The 22,902-nt window shown below is 31.8% G+C and overlaps 1 protein-coding gene across 8 annotated transcripts; it reads left to right on the forward strand.

Moving 5' to 3' along the window:
• The first annotated feature begins 1,190 nt into the window (after nt 1-1,190).
• On the forward strand, nt 1,191-20,549 carry LOC108211093 (uncharacterized). Of its 8 annotated transcripts, XR_010289977.1 has the most exons (7): nt 1,191-1,319; nt 1,395-1,465; nt 9,625-9,728; nt 14,054-14,099; nt 15,586-15,674; nt 18,533-18,657; nt 20,367-20,549. XR_010289977.1 is itself a non-coding variant. In XM_064089298.1 (6 exons), the coding sequence occupies exons 1-6, from the start codon at nt 1,257-1,259 to the stop codon at nt 20,390-20,392; spliced, it is 399 nt and encodes a 132-aa protein (XP_063945368.1). In that variant the 5' UTR covers nt 1,191-1,256; the 3' UTR covers nt 20,393-20,549. The 8 variants fall into 8 exon arrangements, 7 of the variants coding, with proteins under 7 accessions (XP_063945368.1, XP_063945366.1, XP_063945369.1 ...); XM_064089298.1 differs by lacking the exon at nt 18,533-18,657; XM_064089296.1 differs by lacking the exon at nt 20,367-20,549 and having other exon boundaries at nt 18,533-18,696.
• Nucleotides 20,550-22,902: the final 2,353 nt, after the last annotated feature.

The raw sequence follows: 22,902 nt of genomic DNA on the forward strand, positions 1-22,902 counted from the left end.
TATTCAAAGATAATGAAACATGTATCACTCAGATCAGAGAAGGCTATATTAAAGGAGATCGGACAAAGCACATTGATCCAAAGTTCTTCTTCACCCATGAACTTCAGCAAAGAGGCGGAATTGATGTTTGTCAGATTCGATCATGTGAAAATCCAGCAGATTTGTTCACGAAAGCGCTTCCTACATCTTCCTTCGAGAAAATGGTACACAAGATTGGAATGCGTAAACTTCGAGATATATTGAAATGAGGGGGAGATATGATATTTCTTTTACGTTGCATTATGTACGACACATGTACTTTTTTTCCTTTACTAGGGTCTTTTCCTACTAGGTTTTTCCTAGTAAGGTTTTAACGAGGCATGATGTTAGTACAAGTCATTCAAGGGGGAGTGTTATGTAATTAATTGGATGACTATTTAATTACTCAAGCTTTAAACCCCTAAACCTTTGGCTTTTCAACTTCTTTGTAACCTACGTATAGCCTATATAAACACCCTATGTACTTGGTTGATTGTGTGGAATGAAATGAAGCTCTGCCTCTCTCGCATTCTCTCCAAATAAGTGTTATGTTTTTATCACTTTTTACACTAGAAAATATCAAGTGGATTACTCGAAATTTTTTGGTCTCATTTGAATCATTAAAGTCATAAAAAGTAAAACAGATACGTTTAATATTTTTTCGAGAAGTAAATTTTATTTTTCATTGAGTTCCACACATTTTTCTTGGCTGTTAGTATAATCAAATAAAAGGCTATAAATTCTAGTATTTATGATATTATATTTAGATTTTATGAAATTTATTTATTATTTTATTTGATATAAATTAAACAAAATAATTATAAAATTAAAAATAAATAGTAAATAAATTTCTTAAAATCCAAATATATTATCATAAATACTAGAATTCATAACCTTTCATTTGATTATAATAACAGCCAAAAAAAATGTGTGGAACTCAATGAAAATTAAATTTACTTCTCGAAAAGATGTTAGAGGTTTTTATTTGATACTGTAACTTTTATGATTTTAATGATTCAAATGAGAAAAAAAATTCCGAGTGATCCACTTCGAATTTTTCTAGCGTAAAAAGTGATATAGTTGATAATTAACCCAAATAAAAATAACATCTTTTACCAAAAATTTATCATATAAAATAATAAAATTGAATTGCTATGTACTATAAAATTAATATTTAAGCAGTCCACTAGTTCATTTGGTGGCACCTCCGAGTTGAGTTTGAGTTAACCCCGTCTCCAATGGCTGCTCCCAATTCCCAATTGCCTGCCGTGTCCGGAAACCCTAACATCGTGCCAAAGAAGGTCATTTATTTGTATATCATATATCTATATATTTATGAATTCATGTTTAGTGATTTTAATATTTTGTTTTATCAGGAAGATGAAGAAGAGCAGGACGCTTTCGCTATAGAGCGTGAAAGATTAGCTCGAGAGTGCAAAGCCATCGAGTAATTTCTATTCTCACTTTATTTGTTTCTCAAGTGATTTTATGGTTTTGTTTGCGGTGTGGGATGGAATTCCTTAATCTACAACTTAATTTTCGTAATACTAGTCAGTACTCAGTAGTAATTGCAATGTGGTTGCAAGCGTTTCTGGCTTATGAGTGTGAGGGGATTCCGAGAGGCACAATAACTCTCGTAATTGCATGCTAACTTTTGGTTCATATGGTAGTGCATTTGGCAACTCATCATGTCGTAAAAATGGCAACTCATAGTGTTTGATATCCTAGTGCAACAATGTTTGATCATGAAATTAAATTAGGATATGTGAATGGACTAATAAATGGGATTTCTTTTCTAATTCTCAACTACTCTGTCAGAACCTACTCGGATTAGAATGTTGAAAGCTTGGTTTGATGGGTGGAGAGGTTTAGAGAATTCTGTATCAGGGGGTGGGTGGAGGAAAATCAAGGATGTGCTATGCTATATTATTGAAGCTAAACATACAAATGTTTGGTCGTTGGTTTGTAGTCTGGTACAATATATTATAACCTTTAGATCACTTGAATCATATTGATTAGAACCAAGTTGATTAAATTTTCTATATTTAGGCTACTAAAGATCTAATGTTCGAATCCCGTCAACAACATATTAAAATAAATTAAGTCAGACATACACATAAGAAAATTGTTAACTATCGAAAATCACCCGTGCATCACACAGGTTCTAGGCCAATATTGATTATTTGATATCAAATACAATTACAAATTAAAGCTGTTGTAGAAACTACACATTTATTTGTTGCTTAAGAGATTTATGATGAAGAATGAATTGGACACTTTTGAGCAGAAGTGTTATATATGTATGTGTGTGTGTGTGTGTGTGTGTGTATTCCAATATTCATGTGTTTGATCTCATGCAAATATATATATTTTGGTATGGCAATATCATATCAATGTTATTAGGGTGATTTAGAGGTTGGTATTTAGGTAGTTGTTGGATGATTTGTAGCTATAACCATCAACTTACCCATGAATAGAGGAGCTTGTTTGTTAGAAAACACATTCAGGATTCAAGATATAGTCTCAGATGTTTGTCATGGCATCCAAGCCTCAGTCTGATCCTGATCTTGAGGATTATCTTATCTTTTGTTTGATCCTTGTCTACCTCAAAACCATAGCGTTTATATGGTGAATATTGTTGTCAAACTTCAGAATATACTTTCCTTGTTTGATTCTTATAGTGGTCAGATGGAATGTGAAAACAGGTTTCAAGAAAATCAGGCAGGTGAAACATAATAATTTACATGGTGAACATGTTTTGATTGTGAACCTTTGAAACTTATTTTTATTGACAAAGAATAGGCGGACATGGTGTCTGAAATTGAAGAATCTTGATCAAGGAGTCTGATATCATGTTTGTAATTCATATTTATTTTCAAGGGAAAGGCAACATGTTTTGCTGCCTTATCAAAAATCCAACATATCTTGTTCATTCCGGATTGCTTTAAAGATTATACCTTATGGAGTTGAAATTGACATCTACGATTCATATTTATTTTCAAGGAAAAGGCAACATGTTTTGCTGCCTCATCCAAAATCCAACATATCTTGTTCATTCCGGATTGCTTTAAAGATTATACCTTATGGAGTTGAAATTGACATCTACAAGTTCTGTGCTGAATCATCTTCGTCCTTTGATTATCAAATTTTCTGTAACTCGTGGACAAGTTTCCTAGAAGGAGATGAGTATGATTTCAAACTAAAAATTAAGATATTATACTGTATTCATTTCATGTAATTTAGGAATATATATCTAACTATAAACTATTCTAAAGTTTATTAAATTATTATATAGTTTATTGGGAATTGTAGATTTAGGTAGATCTTGAGAAATAATTTGTTTCCTTTTTTATGGAATGCGGTCCGTGCATATTCTTCGGTTTTGTGGTTGAAAAATGCTAGGAGTACTGGTTATTTTGCATCGTGGTTAAACACATCATGTTTAAGCTATGCCGGAACCCTTCATTCCCTTCATGCTTTTTTCAGGCATCTCTAGCCCTATATTAAATTAAAGAAATTTGGGGTTATATGAAGAATGTTCAGAACCAAAATAGAGGAGCCTAATGTTTATAATAGAACTCAAGCTGATTCTGTTCAATTAAGGGAACATGATAATAAAGTCTTTTTATCTCTTAGGAATACATGGGGTTAGACTTAGAGAACATGTATACTGTTCAGTAGTGCCTTTCAAGGGACTAGTTGCTCTATCCTTGCACGAACTAGAAAACATGACCAAATAGGACACATCATCAAAGGTCATTCATATGGTCTCTTAGAGATTGAAAATTGCCTTCAACTCCCAGTTGGATTATCAAATGCTCCTATTTTTGTGGTCTTCAAATACTCTTCATCATCTGATGCTTTTTCCAACTTTCGGCATGTGAGACATGGTTGTGACGCCAATATCTCTAGTCAAGTCAACGGAGATTCAGTTTGTTGACTAGTCCACTATGAGTTAATTAATTGAATATAATATAAATATTTTTATCTTAAATATATGTGGTTTTTCACAGCAGAAGTCTAACATTCCCGTATGTATATTTATTACAGAATAGATATTTTATTTACAGACCTCTTGTTTTTCCTATTCCATAAATTATATTGTTAGAAGATGGAATATATTGATAAAGTAGAAGTTTTTTATAGTTACAATAGCCTAGGAAGAGTACATGACAACTAAAATCAGATTATTGACCCACATGAAAACACAACCTGACCAAGTCAAATTAGATTATTGACACTTTTGAAAAGACAACTTTAAGTGGTATTTGATAGACCACCTACTCTTGACACACACTTCAGTCTAATTTTTTTCCTTCCCAAGCATACAAATGACTTCCTTGCTCGTAACCCTAACCTCTACTCATAATCCTAAATTGAAGGTGAAATTTTATCATCTCCACCAAACCTTCCTAGGCCTGTAAATGGATCGGATATCCTATCCGATCCGTGGTTAGATAAATGGACATGGATCCTTATTAAAAAATTCGATCTCTTAGTAATCCGATCCAATAATAATCCGGTCCGATAAAGAATGGATATGGATATTGTCAAATCCGATCCGATCCACGCTTAGCTATATTATATATTTTATATCATATTGTATTATAATATATTATATTATTACATTCAAAACAAAATTTTCTAAAAATACAAGACAAAACCTTAAATCATTTTTTTTTATAACCGAGCGGACCATAGTTTGTTTCCTCCATAAGTATCAAGCAACTTATTTGTTATTTTTTTTATTTACTTGATATGTTGAACGTTTTATAAGAACAATCAACAAAGTTTTTCAGTTGTATTTGTGTTAATAACATGAAGCTGCAGACTTTACTTTACTGTTTTATTAGTTCCTTTTTGGGATTCTTAAGTTAAAATTCATGAATTAATATAACTAGCAAATATCACTTTTTTTCTTTATGGAAGGTTAATACATGGTGCAAAAATATATTTCATAATTTTTATAGGATCGGAGTTCAGATCCGATTATCCATGATCTGAATGGACCGGATATGCAAGCCTAAACCTTCCCTTTTAACTGATGCACAAACTAGTTATTAAGATATGAAACTAATTAAATATTTGTTGTGTTTCTTAACATTTGATGTCGAACAAGAAATTAGTAAATTAATTTCTATCTATTATATATTTTCATTTAGAAATAAAATTAACTATAGTTGATTAGCTGGTTTAGTTATTTTAAGTATATTAGTATATTCAAGATCATAGAAATTAGATAATAATAAAAGATTTGTTTCTTTTAATAATTATGGCAGTACCTAAAAAGAAGTATTAAGTTTTCTTAGAAACTACTTGGCTCCCAAGTAATAGTTTTTCTATATAAACTCATGTATCTTCGATGATTGATTAGAGTTAAATATTATGATTTTATGAGGATTTACTGTGTATTTCTTTCAGATTCTCTATGGAGATGGGTATTTGTAATTTAAACCGGGCACAAAACTTAATCTGTCATACAAATGAGTCTGTCTCAATTGCAAATGAGACTGTCTCTTTTATATAAACTGAAGCAGTTAACAGCAGATAAATCACAGTGAATAAATAACAGACAAATAAGCAAGAACAACACCAAGAATTTTCACTTGGTTCGGCCCCTATTAATCTATGGCCTACATCCAAGTCCCCGTACCAACTAGTACAGAGATTATATTATTAAACAATAATATAAAGCTTACAGTTTGCCGATTACAAATTACAAGCCTCCGGAAGAACCCTTCCCTTTGACACCACTGTCACCTAGCACCTGCTATCCAGCCCACTGGCTAACTTAGCTTGAATTTGTAATCCTATCTAATTGCCACAACCCGGCACAAGTGAATAGAAATATATTTAAGTACAACTCAGATTGTATATCTTCTAAACTGATTGACATGATCGACTGAACGCTCTGAGATAGAAGATGATTGAAAGCTCTTGTAGTCTGAGTTGAAGTCCCAGCTGAAGTTATATATAGCCTGTAAAAATATAGCTGTTGGGAATTTGAATTATAGCTGTTAGGAATAAAACCAACCAAGCTAATAATTAGGACAATGTAACAACCACAAGAATATAGAATCTGGAGAACAAATTTGTTACAATATGTCTGTTGAATAATTTAAACTGTTAGCAAATAAACGTTAGAGAATAACAGTTTAAATCTGAAATCAGTTGGATAAACATAAGAGAATAAGATATGATAATTATAGTTTATCCACAAATGATTTTGTTGGAACAATAAGTCCTGAAAAATAGGAAACCATAATGTAACAGACTTAGTCAGATATACCATCTGATATTCAAAGTCATCATCAGTAAAAACTAAGGGCTAACAGTATTTACCCTTGTTTTTAACCGGTCTAACATCAAGTGGCATTAAAACCACTGTTCCACCACCCAAACACCACAAACTTCTGCCGCTACCATCAGCTAACAACCACTAACATCAACCATCAGCCGCCAAAAGACGACAACAGTATTCCACCAGTATAGCCTCTGTCCATAATAGACTGAGGGTTTTCAAAACCCTATAAGTATTCAGAGCAGTCCCATACTCCGTAATTTGAATTTCTTTCGCAACACGTCATCAGAAAAACACCCGAAGCAATTGATTTAGAGATGTCTTTTGCTAAGATACATCGTCAAGCTATATTGAATACACTTCCATTGCTTAATCCGTATATCAATGAATATAGGCTATCATACGAAAAAGGGCAATCCTATGATGATCTAATTGCACATCTCAAGTATGAGCATGAAACATCATCACTACAGAAGATGTTAAAGCTATTAAGGACATGGTGTTAGGTCGGAAAGAATGCAGGAAACCTGTGATTCTATTGTTTCTAAGGCATTACGATAAACTACTTGGCTCCCAAGTAAACGTTTATCAATATAAACTCATGTATCTTTCAATATTAACAAGAGTTAAATATTATGAATTAGATCTGAGGAGTTAAATATTATGAATTAGATCTGAGGATTTAATGTGTGTTTCTTGCCGATTCAATGGGTAGATAGGTATTTACTTTTAACCCTTGTCCAGCGCTGCCCAGATTCAAATCTTGTCCTTAAGGTTGAAATAAAGAATTTCCTCCATTATCAGCTGGCATGATTGTTTCCTCGTAATTTTCATTGGATACGTTCATGTCAAGCCACATCTCCTTGCACTCAAAGGACTTGTCATTCCTTTTTTGTACAGCGATGTCCTGGCCCGAACTTTTCATAATGAAAATAAAGACCTTTTTGGTCTCTTTTCTAGCATTTGCGAAAATTGGATGCGACTTATATCTCTGTAGGAGGCTGAATTGAAGAGGTAGCGACACCACAGAAAGTTGTCGGGTCACATTTCTTGAGAAGATAGAACCAAATGAGATGAGATGTTGCTTTGCAAAATTGGTTCCGCTTTGATGAAATTGTATGACCATATTCTTGCTCTCAATTTGTGCTAGATTCATTATCAGGCTGAAGCCCATTTCTGAATATGATTTCTGAAACCGACTTTGATATTTCATTAAGAGGGGTAGAGAGTATCTCATATCAGAGACGTTATCTATGTATGATTGTGGTTTGTTGAAGAGAGAATAGTTGGTCATGAAGAGCACCCTCTTGTGTAAGTTGAAAACGATTCAGAAATTGTAATGTAAATTAATCCCATCCCAGCTGCAAAAAGGATGTCGACCTTCTTCGTACTATTACCATGATAAAGCCTCACCTTCCATCAACACCACCTCAAATCGGAGCTTCTGGATAGGTTATTAAGCTCAAAGTAACATTCATCACGAAACACTTAACCACCTTCGGGAATCATGCCTTCAAAAACTGGGAAATGCAAGACGTCCTAGTAAGGAGTCCTGATTCACAAACACATTGCCAATTTGGTTGGAGGTTGCTGCGAATCTGAAAACATTAGTAGATTTGGATCTTTCTAACTTGTAAGTATGGCATTTATCATACTTTGAGGAAATCCATATCCAGTTTGCCGTGCTTCCATTATTTCCCAAGCTGGTCGACTTGATTTTCAATCTGTTTCACACCAGCCATGGCCAAGAACGGACATGCTATTGCCCCAAGAAACAGAGATATATGCTTAATGATTATGTCAGGAACCAAAATATGAGAGAATACATGACAATTTGACTCAAATTGGATTATTGACACTCTTGAAAACTTTGGGGGTATTTAAGAGCCCATCCGCTCTTCACTAATTTCTTACTCCCGAAACATACAAATGGCTTCCCTGCTTATAACCACAGCCTCTACTTAATAATCTCTAAATTAAAGCTGAAATATTATTGTCTCCACCAAATCCTCCCATCCAAATCTCCAAGTGATGAGCAAGATAATTATAAAAATTTGTTTGTGAAAAATTATTTATTACATTTATTGTGTTCACTAACATATACACACACACACACTTTAATCACATTTATGCATGCACACAGACTAGACATGCGTACATGGACATAGCCGACATATATATAGTTCTAATCCATCTAGCACACACACAAAAGTTTCAATTTAGCCTAGTATAAAAAGAGAGAAGAAAGAAATTAAGATGATCATGTGTACGCTTTTGTTTCTGTTTGTTAGGATATTTGAAAAGACTATTTTTTCCATTATATTTAATTTGGACAGGATGTTAATCGGATATCACACTAGTTGTTCGACTAGTAACCCAATTTGATTGACTAGTTTGCAAGTCGACCCTCTGAAATTGGCTGGTCTAAATCAACTAATGGAGAGACATGACAATAGTACTATCATCTGATGTAACAAAAACTAGATTTGATTGTTGAATGTTTGGTCTGGATGAGATGGTAGGATCATATTTTTGATGTATTGAAAAGTTTAGAGAATTCTGTATCAGGGGGTTGAGGGAGGATAGTAGAAGAATATGTGAAGTCACAATCACAATCAAGTATTGTGTATTGATTATTCGATTTGGAATAATTACAGATTAGAGCTACTGTGGAGAACTTGGTTTGACTTTGACACATCTATCTTTGTGTTATAATGGTTTCTTAATGAATATTAAATCTGCTTTATAAGGGATTTCCGGTTAGAGCCTGTTTGTTTAGGCCTATATCCAGTGGTTTAAAGTGATTTGTGACTTTATGCTGAATATTGTTGTGTATCAAGCCAAAAAGCGACTTAACATAAAATACAGTTTAAAGCTAGAACTTGGTACTAGGTACTCACTTTATTTTATTTTTGTGATTGGAAATGATAAGAGTTAATATCATTATTCAAATGAACAATATACCAAATGTATTCTTATTATCTCATTTTTAATATTTCCTAAATTTGCCATAATACAAAATTACTATTTTCGCTTTTAATTGTCACGTCAAGTCATAAGTCGTTGGCACTTAGCACTGAAGGTTTTTTTTTCCTATCCTGATGTCCTTTGAATTTGTAATTTAGAAATGTAATTTCTATGAATAAATAACTTAAAAGTTACCTCATAATACTCTAGGAGTTTTCCAATTGAAAAATGTGCATATTTCGTGAGTAAATAGATATATGTGATTTTGTGTAAGGTATATAATTTTTTTGATTGAGAAACCTGATTACCTGATTGATGACATGTACCTTTTTGTTCAGGGAGAAGTATCTGAAGGAGGAAGCCGTACGCTTCAAGAAGTATGAAGCTGATATGAGACAAGAGTTGATTGAAACATATTTTTCAGATAAAGATATTTTTGGAGGTAATATTATAAAAAAGAAGTTGCTAAAGGGTTTAAACCCTTTTCATATAAATTATTAAAAGTGATTCCCGACTTAAAGTTACTTAAGAGGGAAAGTGAAAACTTTTCTTTGTACTTGTATGTTTCTGGACAATATTTTGGTAATGTGTAATTTATAAGTCGTGCATGTAAATACTAATATTAATTTTACTAAACAAAAATGAAATAATTTGTAAAAAAGCACTCATATTAATTCCTGACTACGAAATGTTTTTTTTGACTTCAGAATTTTTTAACATATTGAACAAACATTCATTTTTTAGCTTTGAACTGAAAAATCATTCGAGTCCTTTACATAAAAGGTTAGATAAAGGGAGTCCTGGAGCATCTCTAACCCAACACTATAACTCTATCAGTGTAAACTTTGGTGTAGCCCAACTCTATAATAGTGCATTTTTTAATGAATTTCATGACACCAAGTTGGCTGTAAATTTTATGCTATCTTAAAGTTTTTCAATATTCCAAGTATATCTTTATGTTTGCTAATAAAACAGTTGTTTTCCTGCATATATCCTATTATTATCCCAACAGAACAAGTATTCTTGTACTTAAAATATTTAGAGGATTATATTTTGTTATACAAAAAGTTTTTTTTAGCAGGTGTGTATATATTTATGGGTTAGAGTTGGTATAGCAAATAGTATATGCACTATGATACTGAAATATTTATATTATTCTAGTGTTAAGGGTTGGAGATAGTGTGATATGTCTTTGCAACATCTCTTTTTCCAACAGAAAACCTCTATGCATTCACCACTAATCTAGGAAGCATGGGTGCGGCACTGCTCACCGGGTGCGGTGCTGGTGCGGCGGTGTGGCTGGGTGCGCACCGGGTGCTCTGTGTGGTGTATCCCGGTGTATCGGGTCGGGGATTCATGGGGGTGCAGCAAAGGGGGTTATGGAAGGCCTTTTTTATAATTTTGCAGTTATCTTCTCTTCCTATTCTTTCCTCTTCCTCTTCCTTTTTCTCACCTCTCCTCTTTAACTCATCTTTTCTTCCGATCATCTTCTGTAGTTCTGTTCGTATATATGTATGGCTGAGTCTTAGGTATATATGTATGTGTATACTCATAGATGTTGGATAAGATAATTATCTGTATATGGGTGTCTTTTTATATGTATACTTGTATATACATACAACTATATTTGTATAATTGTATAAGTGCACTATATGCAGTGGGCATGGTAAGATGATGAACTTATGTACTATTTGGTTCAATATGAATGCTACTACTTTATTTTATTGATTTATTATATGTATAGTATTAATGTTTAATTTTTTTAAAATTGCCGTATCCCGTTGCATCTGAATCCCCCCTTTTTTTTGTTGAATTCCGATATCCCCGCACCCGCACTCATGCTTCATAGCTACTAATGTAAATGTTAACTTCTGATTTTGATTTTGATTTTTTTTTGTTCTTTTTATTATTGAATAATATGTGTGATCCTGTTGGGGCGTCCAAAGGTTTTAGAGATGAGCTGTTTACTGAACATAGTATCAGAGGTGTCTTGAGGTGTCTTGAGTTATGCTTTGTGTATCTGATTGCCTTGTATACCCAACTAGGAAGCACTGACTCGGGTACGGCGACACGGGACACGGGACACGGGATACAGGGATTCGCCGATTAGCAAAGAGTCTTGGATACGGGACACGGCAAAAAATGAATAGTAATCTAAAATATATTATTTATATATGTTGAATATTAAACAACTTCACACTTAAACTCATTATCACACTCGTATATTTATATAATCAAGTGATCTTTAGCAAATAGATATATAGAATGTATGTATATATATAGGCTTTTGTGTATATATATATATATATATATATATATATATATATATATATATATATCAGACTGAAAGATGAAAAACACAGAGATAGCTAAACATCTATATACATATAGAATCTGTATACATATAAAAGACGACCGGTATTAGGCTATAAACATTACTGGGCCTTTTTAAAGTTGGGCAGAGGTTTTGGTTGCATGTCGGCTGCATTTGCGTTCCGACACGCCACATGGCGTATCGGATACGTACTCAGCCGTGTCCCCGTATCAGCCGTGTCCGACACGCATACGGCAGCCTTTTTGCCGTGTCCGTGCTTCCTAGATACCCAATCTTATGTACGATTGAGGGGGATTGTTGAATAATATGTGATCATGGGCCTCCTGCTTGCACCTTAAGGTTTTAGATGAATGTTTTACTTAACATTTACAAATATATTATGACAATACAGTTAGAATAACTGTTTTGACCTTTCTTATGGTATATATGATGCTAATACATTTTAAAGTTCTTTCATGCTTATGATGATTTTATAAAATTAATCCTAGAGTGTCTTGTGTGTGAATGATCACTTGTAGAAATCCTTTAGTGCTATCAGTCTAGTGCAGGCAAGTCATAAACACATGTATATTACTATTTTTATTAAAACACATCATTAGAATTAAAATTTTATGTTGACCCGGGTCAATATTAAAATATGGATGTGTGACGATTTTCTCATATTATAAACACAACTATTTGGAACTCGATAGGCATGAACAAGGTGCGTTTGTTAGCCTAAACTACAATGGAACCAATTAGATGCTGTTTTTGGAATATGAATCGTAACCAAAGCAATTACTGTTAGTTCGGTTTCAGGTTCAGGTTTATAAATTTTGACGCATAAAATGGTTTATTCATTTATTTCGTATTCACATCCAAGTGGGATTTGGTTTCAACCAACCTGCCTCCTTTAATTCTTTAAAGCCATTGTGTGGGATTGTTTTTTTGCCAGCTATCTTTCTTTTTTTGGCATGGTTCATTGCCGCATAAATCTCCGCCATAACCGGTTTTTCATCACCATTAACAATCCTTAACTGTCGTCACGCTAAACTCTATTTTACAAAATCATGCACTTCCCTTCTAGCCATCTTTTAATTGAATCAATCTTCACTAAGAAACAATTTTTTCAAGGTATCTTGGAGTTGGTAAGTATTAACCACGTGCATATTACTATCTTTGGAGACATCACTATATTTGAAGTCAATGAGAGTCAATGTCAGGATTCGAAGGTGATAATTTGTTTGAAATTTTAATAGATAGGCATGAGCAAGGTGCATTTTTGAGTTGAAACTGCAAAGAAACCAATTAGATGCTTGTGTTAAAATAGGAATCATAACCAACCCAAGTAATGTTGCTTTTGTTTCAGTTTTTTAACCGATGCATCAAATGGTTTATGTATTTATTTCGTCCTCACATCCAAGTAGCTTTTAGCTGCACCCTTAATTTTGTAAAGCCATCGAGTGAGATTTTTTCTTTGCAAAATATCTTCGATTTTTTGTCTTGTATCATGGTTTATTGCGGCATGAATCTCCAAATATATGATATTTTATCACCATCAACTATCCTTAATTTAAGCAGGAGTGGTTTAACAATCCTCAGTACAAGCATGAGTTGGTATGATACTTTTTTCTGCGAATATTAGCACCACTCCACAACATCATTCTTATGCAACATTTATTAGCCAACTTAGGATAAATTTAATCTTTACTTGAGAAAAATATAATTGAAGGTATCTTTGGTTGGAACACTATCAATTTTTACTTAAGTAAAAATGACGTAGCCAATCGTGTAGTTCCAACTCCCACATTATGTCTACCTAATGTATTCTCTCTAGTAGAAAAGGATGTTAACTATGGTTCGACCATATCTATGCACAAACATTGTTATGCTTCTTCCATCTATGACAGTGGTCTAAAATTCCTTTTGCAGTTATATATGTATATGTGTGTGTGTGTTTGTGTGTGTATATATGTATAAACCATTTAGAAACATCTATAAGATATGATCAACCTAAACCTATTACAAACCTATTGAATCTTACATATATTTGTTTAACCTTCATATACAAATATGTCTTTGACTTTATCAAAGATGTTTAATTTGCAACTATTCTTCTGGGTTCACGGTTTTAAATTTAGGACATAGATATATGACAATAATTAATTAATACAGTTGGCTTAACTTTAAAATTCAAAAAACATCACCTTTATGTTATTTAGTAGAGTAACACTTCATCTTAATATATCAGTTTTAAGAGAAAGATGTCTGAAGCTCTTGCTGGTTACCCACTAAGGGCAAGGTCGGACTTGTGAATATGCTTATAGGCTCTCTCTCAATGTTGTTCAATTGTTGTTGCTGAATACTGTGTAGTATTACATTCACGTTCTTCATTTTTTTATAGGCTCTCTAAATTTTGTTTGTTTATTTGGGTTGAACTAACAATTTTGCAGATAAAATATTCGAGGAAACTGGCATAGATGGTATAAAGGCAGCCAGGTATGGAATTGAATCATGTCTTACTTTCCAATTGTTTGTTCTGTGATATATTCATGTCATAATATGTGTAAAGTAAGAACTACTTTTTCCATATTAAACTATTTGATGCTTGGCTTTTTGGCACACATCTTTAGGGGATTTGGCCAAATAGTTATAATCATTATTTTTAAAATTTTCCTTCCATAAATAAAAGTATAATTATAATATTTTTATTCACGAAAAGAAAATTATAAAAATTAATGATTCTAACTAGTTGGTCAAAGCTCATAGAGATGTGTGTCAGAAAGTCAAACATCAAATACTCCATCTGAAAATAGTAGTCGTGTTTGACTTTTCAGTGGTCACATTTAGGCCTGTCAATGGAGCGAAAATCCGATCCGACCCGACCCGACCCGATCCGGGGTCATTTTAGCGGATATGGATTTAACGAAAAAAAATCCGATCCGAAATGCGATCCGATAAGAAAAATCCGATAATAAATGGGTTGGATATGGATTTAGTGTGATCCGATCCGTTTATAACCCGATCCGGTTAATAATTAATTAATTAATTAAATATATATTATATATTATATAATAATATATTTTATTCCCGATAGTATCTACAGAATGAGAGTTATTAGTTAGTTATATTTTATTCGGTTACTACTGATTAAGATAAACACTTATAATGGGGCTAATATGCAGCAATGCAGTGGTAAAGATTCATGTGTAAGCTTGCTCGTCCACAGTACGGTCTCTTATGTCTCCTGCCAGTCACCACTCACCAGTGTCTTCTTTGTTTATTTTTTATGTTTGCATTTTTTATTTATTTTTTCTGGTATTTATCTTCCCATTTTGTATTGTTTTTTAAGATTAGACAACTAAACTTGGCCTTTCATCAGTTTAAAAAAAAAAACAAAAAACTTGGCCTTTCATTTTTCCTTATTTTGTTTAATGCATTCTTTTATCTTGTATATAATGAATTCATTTTTATATGATTTAACATGGAAATAAATTCATTTCTACAAGATATAGTAAATGGATCGGATATCCGATCCGAGATCCGTGATCCTAATGAATATGGATATGGATCGGCTTAAAAAAAATCCGGTCCCGATCCGATCCGAATCCGAATCCGATAAAGTAAACGGATATGGATATGGATTTAGGTCGATCCGATCCGAACCCGATCCATTGACAGGCCTAGTCACATTGACCGAACTCTGAATAAAAATTAAATAATAATTTTTTTATAATTTTGAAAAACTGAGAATACATTTAAACTGGATATGATATACTTTCTAATGATATAATTTCTAATCTTTTCTTAATTATTTTATATTTATAATTTTCTGACAAAATTTGGTCAAAACAGGACTATTATTTTGGGATGGAGGGAGTATCTAAAAACAGAGGGAGAAGCATTTTATTTGAGACTAGAACTCTTACGTAATAACACACACACACACACCCACCTTTATAATATGGTATTATTAATTTTATAGGTATGCTGGCACAGAATCGTATGCAGACCCAATTGCTTATCTCCAGAAAAAGGAAGCCTTTGCCAAATCCGCAGCAAATACCTCAACTGGTAAAGGAAAGCAAGTAATTTGAATTGGCTAATACAGTGTTCTATTAAATTAACATATTTTCTTGACTTTGGTTAACATTAAGAAAATGGGTTTATGTTTTAACTTCAAGAAAAAGTTGTTTGGTCACTTAATTTGAATGGCTAATACAGTGTCCTATTAAATTAACATATTTTCTTGACTTTGGTTAACATTAAGAAAATGGGTTTATGTTTTAACTTAAAGAAAAAGTTGTTTGGTCACTTAGATCTATGAAAAGAATATATGTATTTTGTTTTGTATGATTGAAGGGAACCATTTGCGTCTAAATAAAAATATCTGCCGTAGAATATCAAACTGTCTTGCTGGCTAGGTCGGATCGGATTGTGTATTTGCTGGTTTGAACCTTGTAACAGTCTCTTATGAGCTTAACCCGCCTCTTAAGCCAACTGAAGATGTGTGCGGGGTTCTAAATGAGAACTGCAACAAGCATCACATCTGGGTCTGAGGTCAATTTAGGGTGACCATGTTTGAGTTTATAAATTGTTTATTTGGTTCACTAGAAATTTGAGGTTTCTATGCTCATTCACAATCATCCTGCTATATCTTTCTTGGCTGCTTGTCTTGGGTTTCTCAAGATACTCTTGCTCCGAGGCTCAACTTCCTTCTCTACTCATCATTAAAGGTGTAGGAAACATGTGTGTTTGTCCGTTAGCCCCTTATTCCATGACCACATAGATGCCGCTACTTCACTTATTGATCTTACTATCCGGGTTAATAGGCAAAAAGATCACTGAACTCATGGCCAACTTGCAATTGGGTTACTGAACTCAAAAAGTTTGCAAATGGATCACAGAACTAGATTTAACTTGCAGTCAACTCACTGAACTAATAAAAGGTTGCATTTAGGTCACAGCGCCGTTAAGTATGAGTTGACTTTAACGGAATCCGTTAAAAAATATAAAAAATAATAATAAAAAACTTTGAAAACAAATATGAAATTTCATTTTTTTTGAAAAATTTTGAAAACTTAAAAAAAATCTGAAAATTTTAAAAAAATATGTAAGTTTATAAAAATATGGAAAAAATCTAAGAACTTCAAAAAATTCTAAATTTTTTGAAATTTTAAAACTTCAAAAAAAAAATGGAAATTTAGAAAAAATTCTGAAATTTTTTTAATTTCAAATATTAGGTATATTTTTTGAGTTTCGAGATTTTTTAAATTTTTTGGATTTTTTTTAAAGTTTTTACATTTTTTCATATTTTTTAAAGTTTTTTCAAAATTTTCAGATTTTTTTAAGTTTTAATAATTTTTTAAAAACCCGATTTTTTTTTTATTTTTTTAACGGATTCCGTTAAAGTCAACTCATATTTAACGGCGCTGTGACCTAAATGCAACTTTTTATTAGTTCAGTGAGTTGACTGCAAGTTAAATCTAGTTTTGTGATCCATTTGCAAACTTTTTGAGTTCAGTGACCAAATTGCAAGTTGGCCATGAGTTCAGTGATCTTTTTGCCTATTAACCCCTTACTATCCTATCATTATATCCCTTTGTTATGTAAATTAAACCTTTTTAGTGTAAATAGCCTTGGGACTGAGAGTTTTTTCTTACTGCAAGTAAAATACACCATCTCCATTATGGTGGGACTGGAAAAATTACTTTAGTAAGGTTATTCCTTTATTGATTATTACTTAATCGAGGTTTAACTTGAAGATATCCTACTGCAAAATCTCTCCTGACGAAGCACCAGAGGAAGTACTGATAGTGGGATGATATTCGGTTAAAAAATTAATTTGACAGCATATGGTCTCTAAGGTGGAAACATGTAATATATATTGTCAACACATTAGTTTGTACTTTATAGAGTGCTTAAGCTTGAATACCTGTCTGATCGAGTGATTAAGTAAATAGAGATGAAAGCACTAATTGATCTCCTTCAGCTCTAGCCAAAGTGTAGTGTATACAAGCTCACTAGATTAAACAAGCTTGAAACAATGCTGAAAATAAGGCTAAAACCAAGCTCTGTTGACTTAAGTTTTGAGGAGGGTGAATATTGAATACAGAAATTGGAGTTTTGGAATATGTGGAATAGTTTGTAGATTTGTCAAGACTAATTTCTGGCAGAAGTAAAATGGTGATATAATGCCATTGCGAACATTCATGATGTAATTTGAAGATAATAGTATACATATTAGGAATTTAACTATGAAGTGTTTGTGAAACTGTAAGAAGGATGTTCTAGAAATTGCAATTAACTCTAAAAATTTAAATAAAGGTAAATTAGTTTAAAGGATGTGACAATAGCTAAAATTCATGATAAAACTTGTAAGTTGCAGATTATAGGATACTTTTGTGGGAATTTAACTTTGTACTGTTTGTAAAATGTAATAAGGGTGTTCTAGAACTTAAAATTTAATCAAGAAATCCAAAAAAAAAAAACTTAACTGATGTATGAAGGATGTTACAATGGCTATAGTTGATGATGTAAATTAAAACCAATTCTAAGTTTCAGGTATGCTTTAAACAGCGAAATTTTATGTTACATTAATATTTATTGATCATCTCCCATGCATTGGCCCTGTTTGAAAGTTAGAGGTTTGGGCTAGAATTAGAGGTTTGAGGTGGTTTAGAGGTTTGTTCTGCTTAGTGTTTGATAGTTAGCGGATTGAAACAGAGGTTTTGGCTCAAAAGGCTAATTTTCAAAAAGCTACTTTGAAGAGTTTTTTGAGTTAGAGGTTTTGGCATGTGTCACAATATTTACCATACAATTTTACAAGAAACCGCTAATTTAATCCGTCAGTTAAAACATTTCAATCAGTTAGTCAAATCATCTAATTCAATCCACTAATAGGTAATCGCTAACCGTTAATTCCCAAACAGGCCATTGTTGGTATATTCAAGTTGAAGCATGATGGTTATAAACACAAGAGGGAAGTTCTTCTATTGCTGCTAACAAGTAAAAAAACAAAATCAGTTCATGTAATTGCACCAAATAATGACAGCAGGTACCGGTCAAATAAATCTAGAATCACTTCCTGAGATTTTCCTATCATTAATATATTTAAGGCACGATTGATCATTGATAGAGAGAAAGGGAGAAAAGCTTTCCCTCAACTGAAGAGTTTCACAAACACAAGTATTACATGGGTAAAGGGAATCTATCCGACACAAAGAATAAATCTTGTTCCCTCCGTCCCATTCTAATTGACATTTATTCTTTTTTGGGACGTCCCTGAACCTATTAAACTTACTATTTTTGAACACTATTTTTTACTATTACACCTACTATTTTCTTCCACTATCTCTATTCTATAATAATATAAACACTATTACACCCACTACTTTCGTCCACTATCTCATATCTATTATTAAAATTTTGATGGGTCTCACCATTTTACCAACTTTTCAACTAATTTAATTTCTTTTACTACCTTTTTCTTAATCTCCGTGAAAGTCAAAGCAGTTCAATCTTTTCGGGACGGAGGGATTATACCCGAGCACTTTGAATTCCATGTGACCATGTTTACAAGTATTTTTGCAAATCCAACGGCATGAATGTAAAAATTAGTTGAGAGGGTATGGTTCATATTTGTATCAATATTTAAGAAGGTTTTTTTTTATTTTATAACATGTCTTGAAGAGTTCTTTTTGATAACTAAAAAATAAAATATAGTTATCAAAATATATCTTCTATACAATTAAATAAATGAAAGAATAAGTATGACACTCATATGTGCATCTATATCTAAAAAAGGCTTTTTCATTTTATAACATGTTTTAATGAATTTTAATTATAATTAAAATATTATTATTAAAACATATCTTCTTATAAAATTGAATGACAGATGAAAAAAAAATATAGTTATCACACAAGTTATATAAGCTGGTATGCTTTATAATAACAATAGTTAATTACATTTTATAACTTCCAGGTTTGCTTCAAACACAGTTTAGTACCTGAACTTTAAAATGTGGCAATATGTACTTTTCACATAACATTGCCATGCAAGTTGTAACTCCTGGTCAGTGTTCCAACCTGCCGTTAACTTTAACTGTTTGAGAGGTAAAAGTGTGTATATTAGTTTCTAAAGTTACTTTACCCCCCTATGACCCCTCAAAGTTTATGTATTATATTTTAAAATTATTTCTGAACACACACAACGATTAAAAAAAAATTAAAATAATTTTTAGAATATGTATTTATTTGAAAATTTTAAAATAAGTTATATCGTTTATGTAAAATAAATAAATTTTTTAGATTCTAAATCTAGATAAATATTTTAAAAATTATTTTAAATTTTTTTACATCGTTGTGTGTGTTCAGAAATAATTTGAAAATATAATACATAACTTTTTAGGGGTCACAGGGGGTAAAGTAGCTGTTAGAAACTAGTACACACTGTTACCTCTTAAATAATTAAAGTTAACGGCTGATTTGGACGGAATAGTGATTAGGCGTTACAACTTGCACAGAAATGTTAAGTGTAGGATTCATATTGGCACATTTTAAAGTTCAGGTATTAAACTGCGTTTGGAACAAACCTAGAGGTTAGAAAGTGTAATTGACTCTACTAACAAATATCTTCTCGCCCGTATTCCGTTTTACTCCACCATTTATTTTTCGGTTTGGCTAGTGTGTGCCCATAGGCACATGCTAAACGCGAAAATTTTTGTATTTGGGAGATTTTGATTGGTGTGGTTGGTGTATTTGCAGGGGGGTCGACCATTATCATGAGATAGGAGCCAATCAAAATGATCCAAGCACAAAATTTTCCGCGCTTAGCATGTGCTCATGGGCACACCATAGAAAAACCGTTTTTATTTTATTTTATTATTCCCCCCTGAACAACGATTTTCTCGTATACTATTGCTCAGAATCTATACACCGTTTTTCTAACGCATGATTGTTCAAGAACAATGCTTACACTAATGTGCATCGGAGTGTGTTTGGCTCAGTGTTGTAAAAAACGGGAATCGGATTTTGTCGGTGAAAGCACCGTTTAGCGATTAATCAGATAATTGGGGATTAAGGAGTGATTAATCGGACCATTAATTATAATCAATTTAATTTTATTTTTAAAATAATATATATATATATATATATATATATATATATATATATATTAATATTAATATAGTTACGTATATTATAAATTTATAGTCTTATAAAATCAAAAGATTAATAATTTTTTATAACACAAAACATACCTATATATACATATATACAAGTCTAATCATCTCATATATAAACTTAAATATGATCGAATTTGTGAGGAAGATATTGCAGATTTTTGTAATTAGAATTTAGGGACTGATATTGAAAGAGCAAAAGGTAATAAAAACAAATTTAACTTAGTGATTTGCCATTTCCGTGCCTTTTGTTTTATTTGAAATTAAATTTATAAAATTTAAAAAAAATATTTTGTGTGTATAAATTTTTTTAAATTCACCGATTTTTGACCGATTTTTTCCAATTAATCCAGTCTTTTGACCGATTGATCCCGTTTTTGACCGATTTTCAGAAAAAACGATTTTTTTACCGATTAACGCTTAATCAAGACGGTGGCCGACCGAATAGCGATTAATCGGCGATTAATCGTCGTCTTTTGGAACACTGATGATAATATAGGTTCAAAATTTTTTCAGATAAAGAATGAAATAGGTGATCTTTAAAATTCGGGTTTTAAATCATTTTTGACTTTAAAATAAAAATTATTTGTTTGTGTAAAAAACTAAAAATCAGCTTAAAATTAGAAATAAGTCATAAATTGACTTAAAACTAGAAGTTAATAATTTGACATATTTTTTTCAATTACAAATTTTTTAAACCGTTTTTTATAAAATTTATCCATAAATCATAAAATATCCTTAAATAACTTTCATTATTATTATTATTATTAATATTATTATTATTATTATTATTATTATTATTATATTTTAATAACTTATAATTCATTAATAAGTTAAAAATTTCCCAAACATATATTTTAAACTCACTGCTTATTACATTAACTCACGCTTAGAGCATCTCCAACAGTCTATTGGTTGTCTCCTAAATATAATATAAAAAAATATAGCTTTTAGCAAATTTAGTATAAAATTAAGAATGTGAAGTATAACAACTATGCGCTTTATATTCCTTCCTTATTTCGTATTTTATTTTCTACTATAAAAGATTCAAATAAAAAGATAGGAAAGTGAAATAAAAGAGAGGGAAAGTGGGAATAACCGGAGGAAAAAAAAGTTATTGTTAAAAATAAGTTAAAAGCTAGTAAACCGTGGCTCCTAAGAGCATCTACAATGGTGCTCTTAAATCTTTATTGAAAAAATAATATAATATATGACTCCTAGTAAGTTAATACAATGACAACTCCAACCATACTCCTTATACTTGCTTTTTACTCATATTTTATTATTATTTGACAGAAAAGTTGGAGAGATAAATTAGAGAGAAGTGAATAGAAATAGAAGAAAATGATTATTTTATTTCATGAAAATAAGTTACGAGCACCTAGATGCTCTTTAAAAAAAAGGAGAAAGAAAACTCTTAAATTTTTAAAAAGTTACTGGGAGCCCATTGAAGCTCTATTTTTTCATATCCTCATAAAATTTAGAGTTAAGAGCTTATTTGAAGAGCCCATTAGAGATACTCTTAGAATTGGTAAACAAGCTCTTAATTTCAAGTGTAAAAGGGTCAAGGCAAAAGAAAAGAGAGCTCCAATGAACTCCCGGAAACTCTTTAAAAATTTAGGAGCTCATCATCCATCCTCTCTTGTAAAGTGCATCTAGTAGCTCTTAACTTTTATTTATAAAAATATAATATTAGTTTCTCTCCAACTTTAACTCCAACATTTCTTTCCTTTTTTTAATTTTCCATCTCATTTATATGAATAAAATATAAATAAAGAGCAAGTATAAAGAGAAATATTGGAGTTGTCATTTTTTTCAATGTCCTAAGAGCATCTCCAAAGGGAATATGTATAATGGTTGGCTATATTGCTTGGCTAAACTCATTATGTAAATTTTTTGCTAAAGGGATATGAATGTGCTCTAATAGAATTATCTATAATTGTGCTTATGTAAAATTATACATAAGGGCTCACTTGGTTCAACAAATATAGTCAACCAAAAGTGGTTGTCTATATTTTTTGCTAAGGGGATGGAGGGTTGGAGTTCAATAATTTTTAAATAATCTCTATAAGTGCCATCTAGACGCCACCTAGGTGCCACATAAGAAATTTTAGCTAAGA

Source organism: Daucus carota, chromosome 3, assembly GCF_001625215.2.
Source record: "Daucus carota subsp. sativus chromosome 3, DH1 v3.0, whole genome shotgun sequence".
Classification (NCBI taxonomy): Eukaryota; Viridiplantae; Streptophyta; class Magnoliopsida; order Apiales; family Apiaceae; genus Daucus; species Daucus carota.

Coding starts and splice junctions, on each gene's coding strand:
- LOC108211093 (XM_064089295.1), top strand. CDS start 1,257: ATGGCTGCTCCCAATTCCCAATTGCCTGCCGTGTCCGGAAACCCTAAC. Junction 1,320..1,394: donor CTAACATCGTGCCAAAGAAG/GTCATTTATTTG, acceptor TTGTTTTATCAG/GAAGATGAAGAAGAGCAGGA. Junction 1,466..9,624: donor CGAGAGTGCAAAGCCATCGA/GTAATTTCTATT, acceptor CTTTTTGTTCAG/GGAGAAGTATCTGAAGGAGG.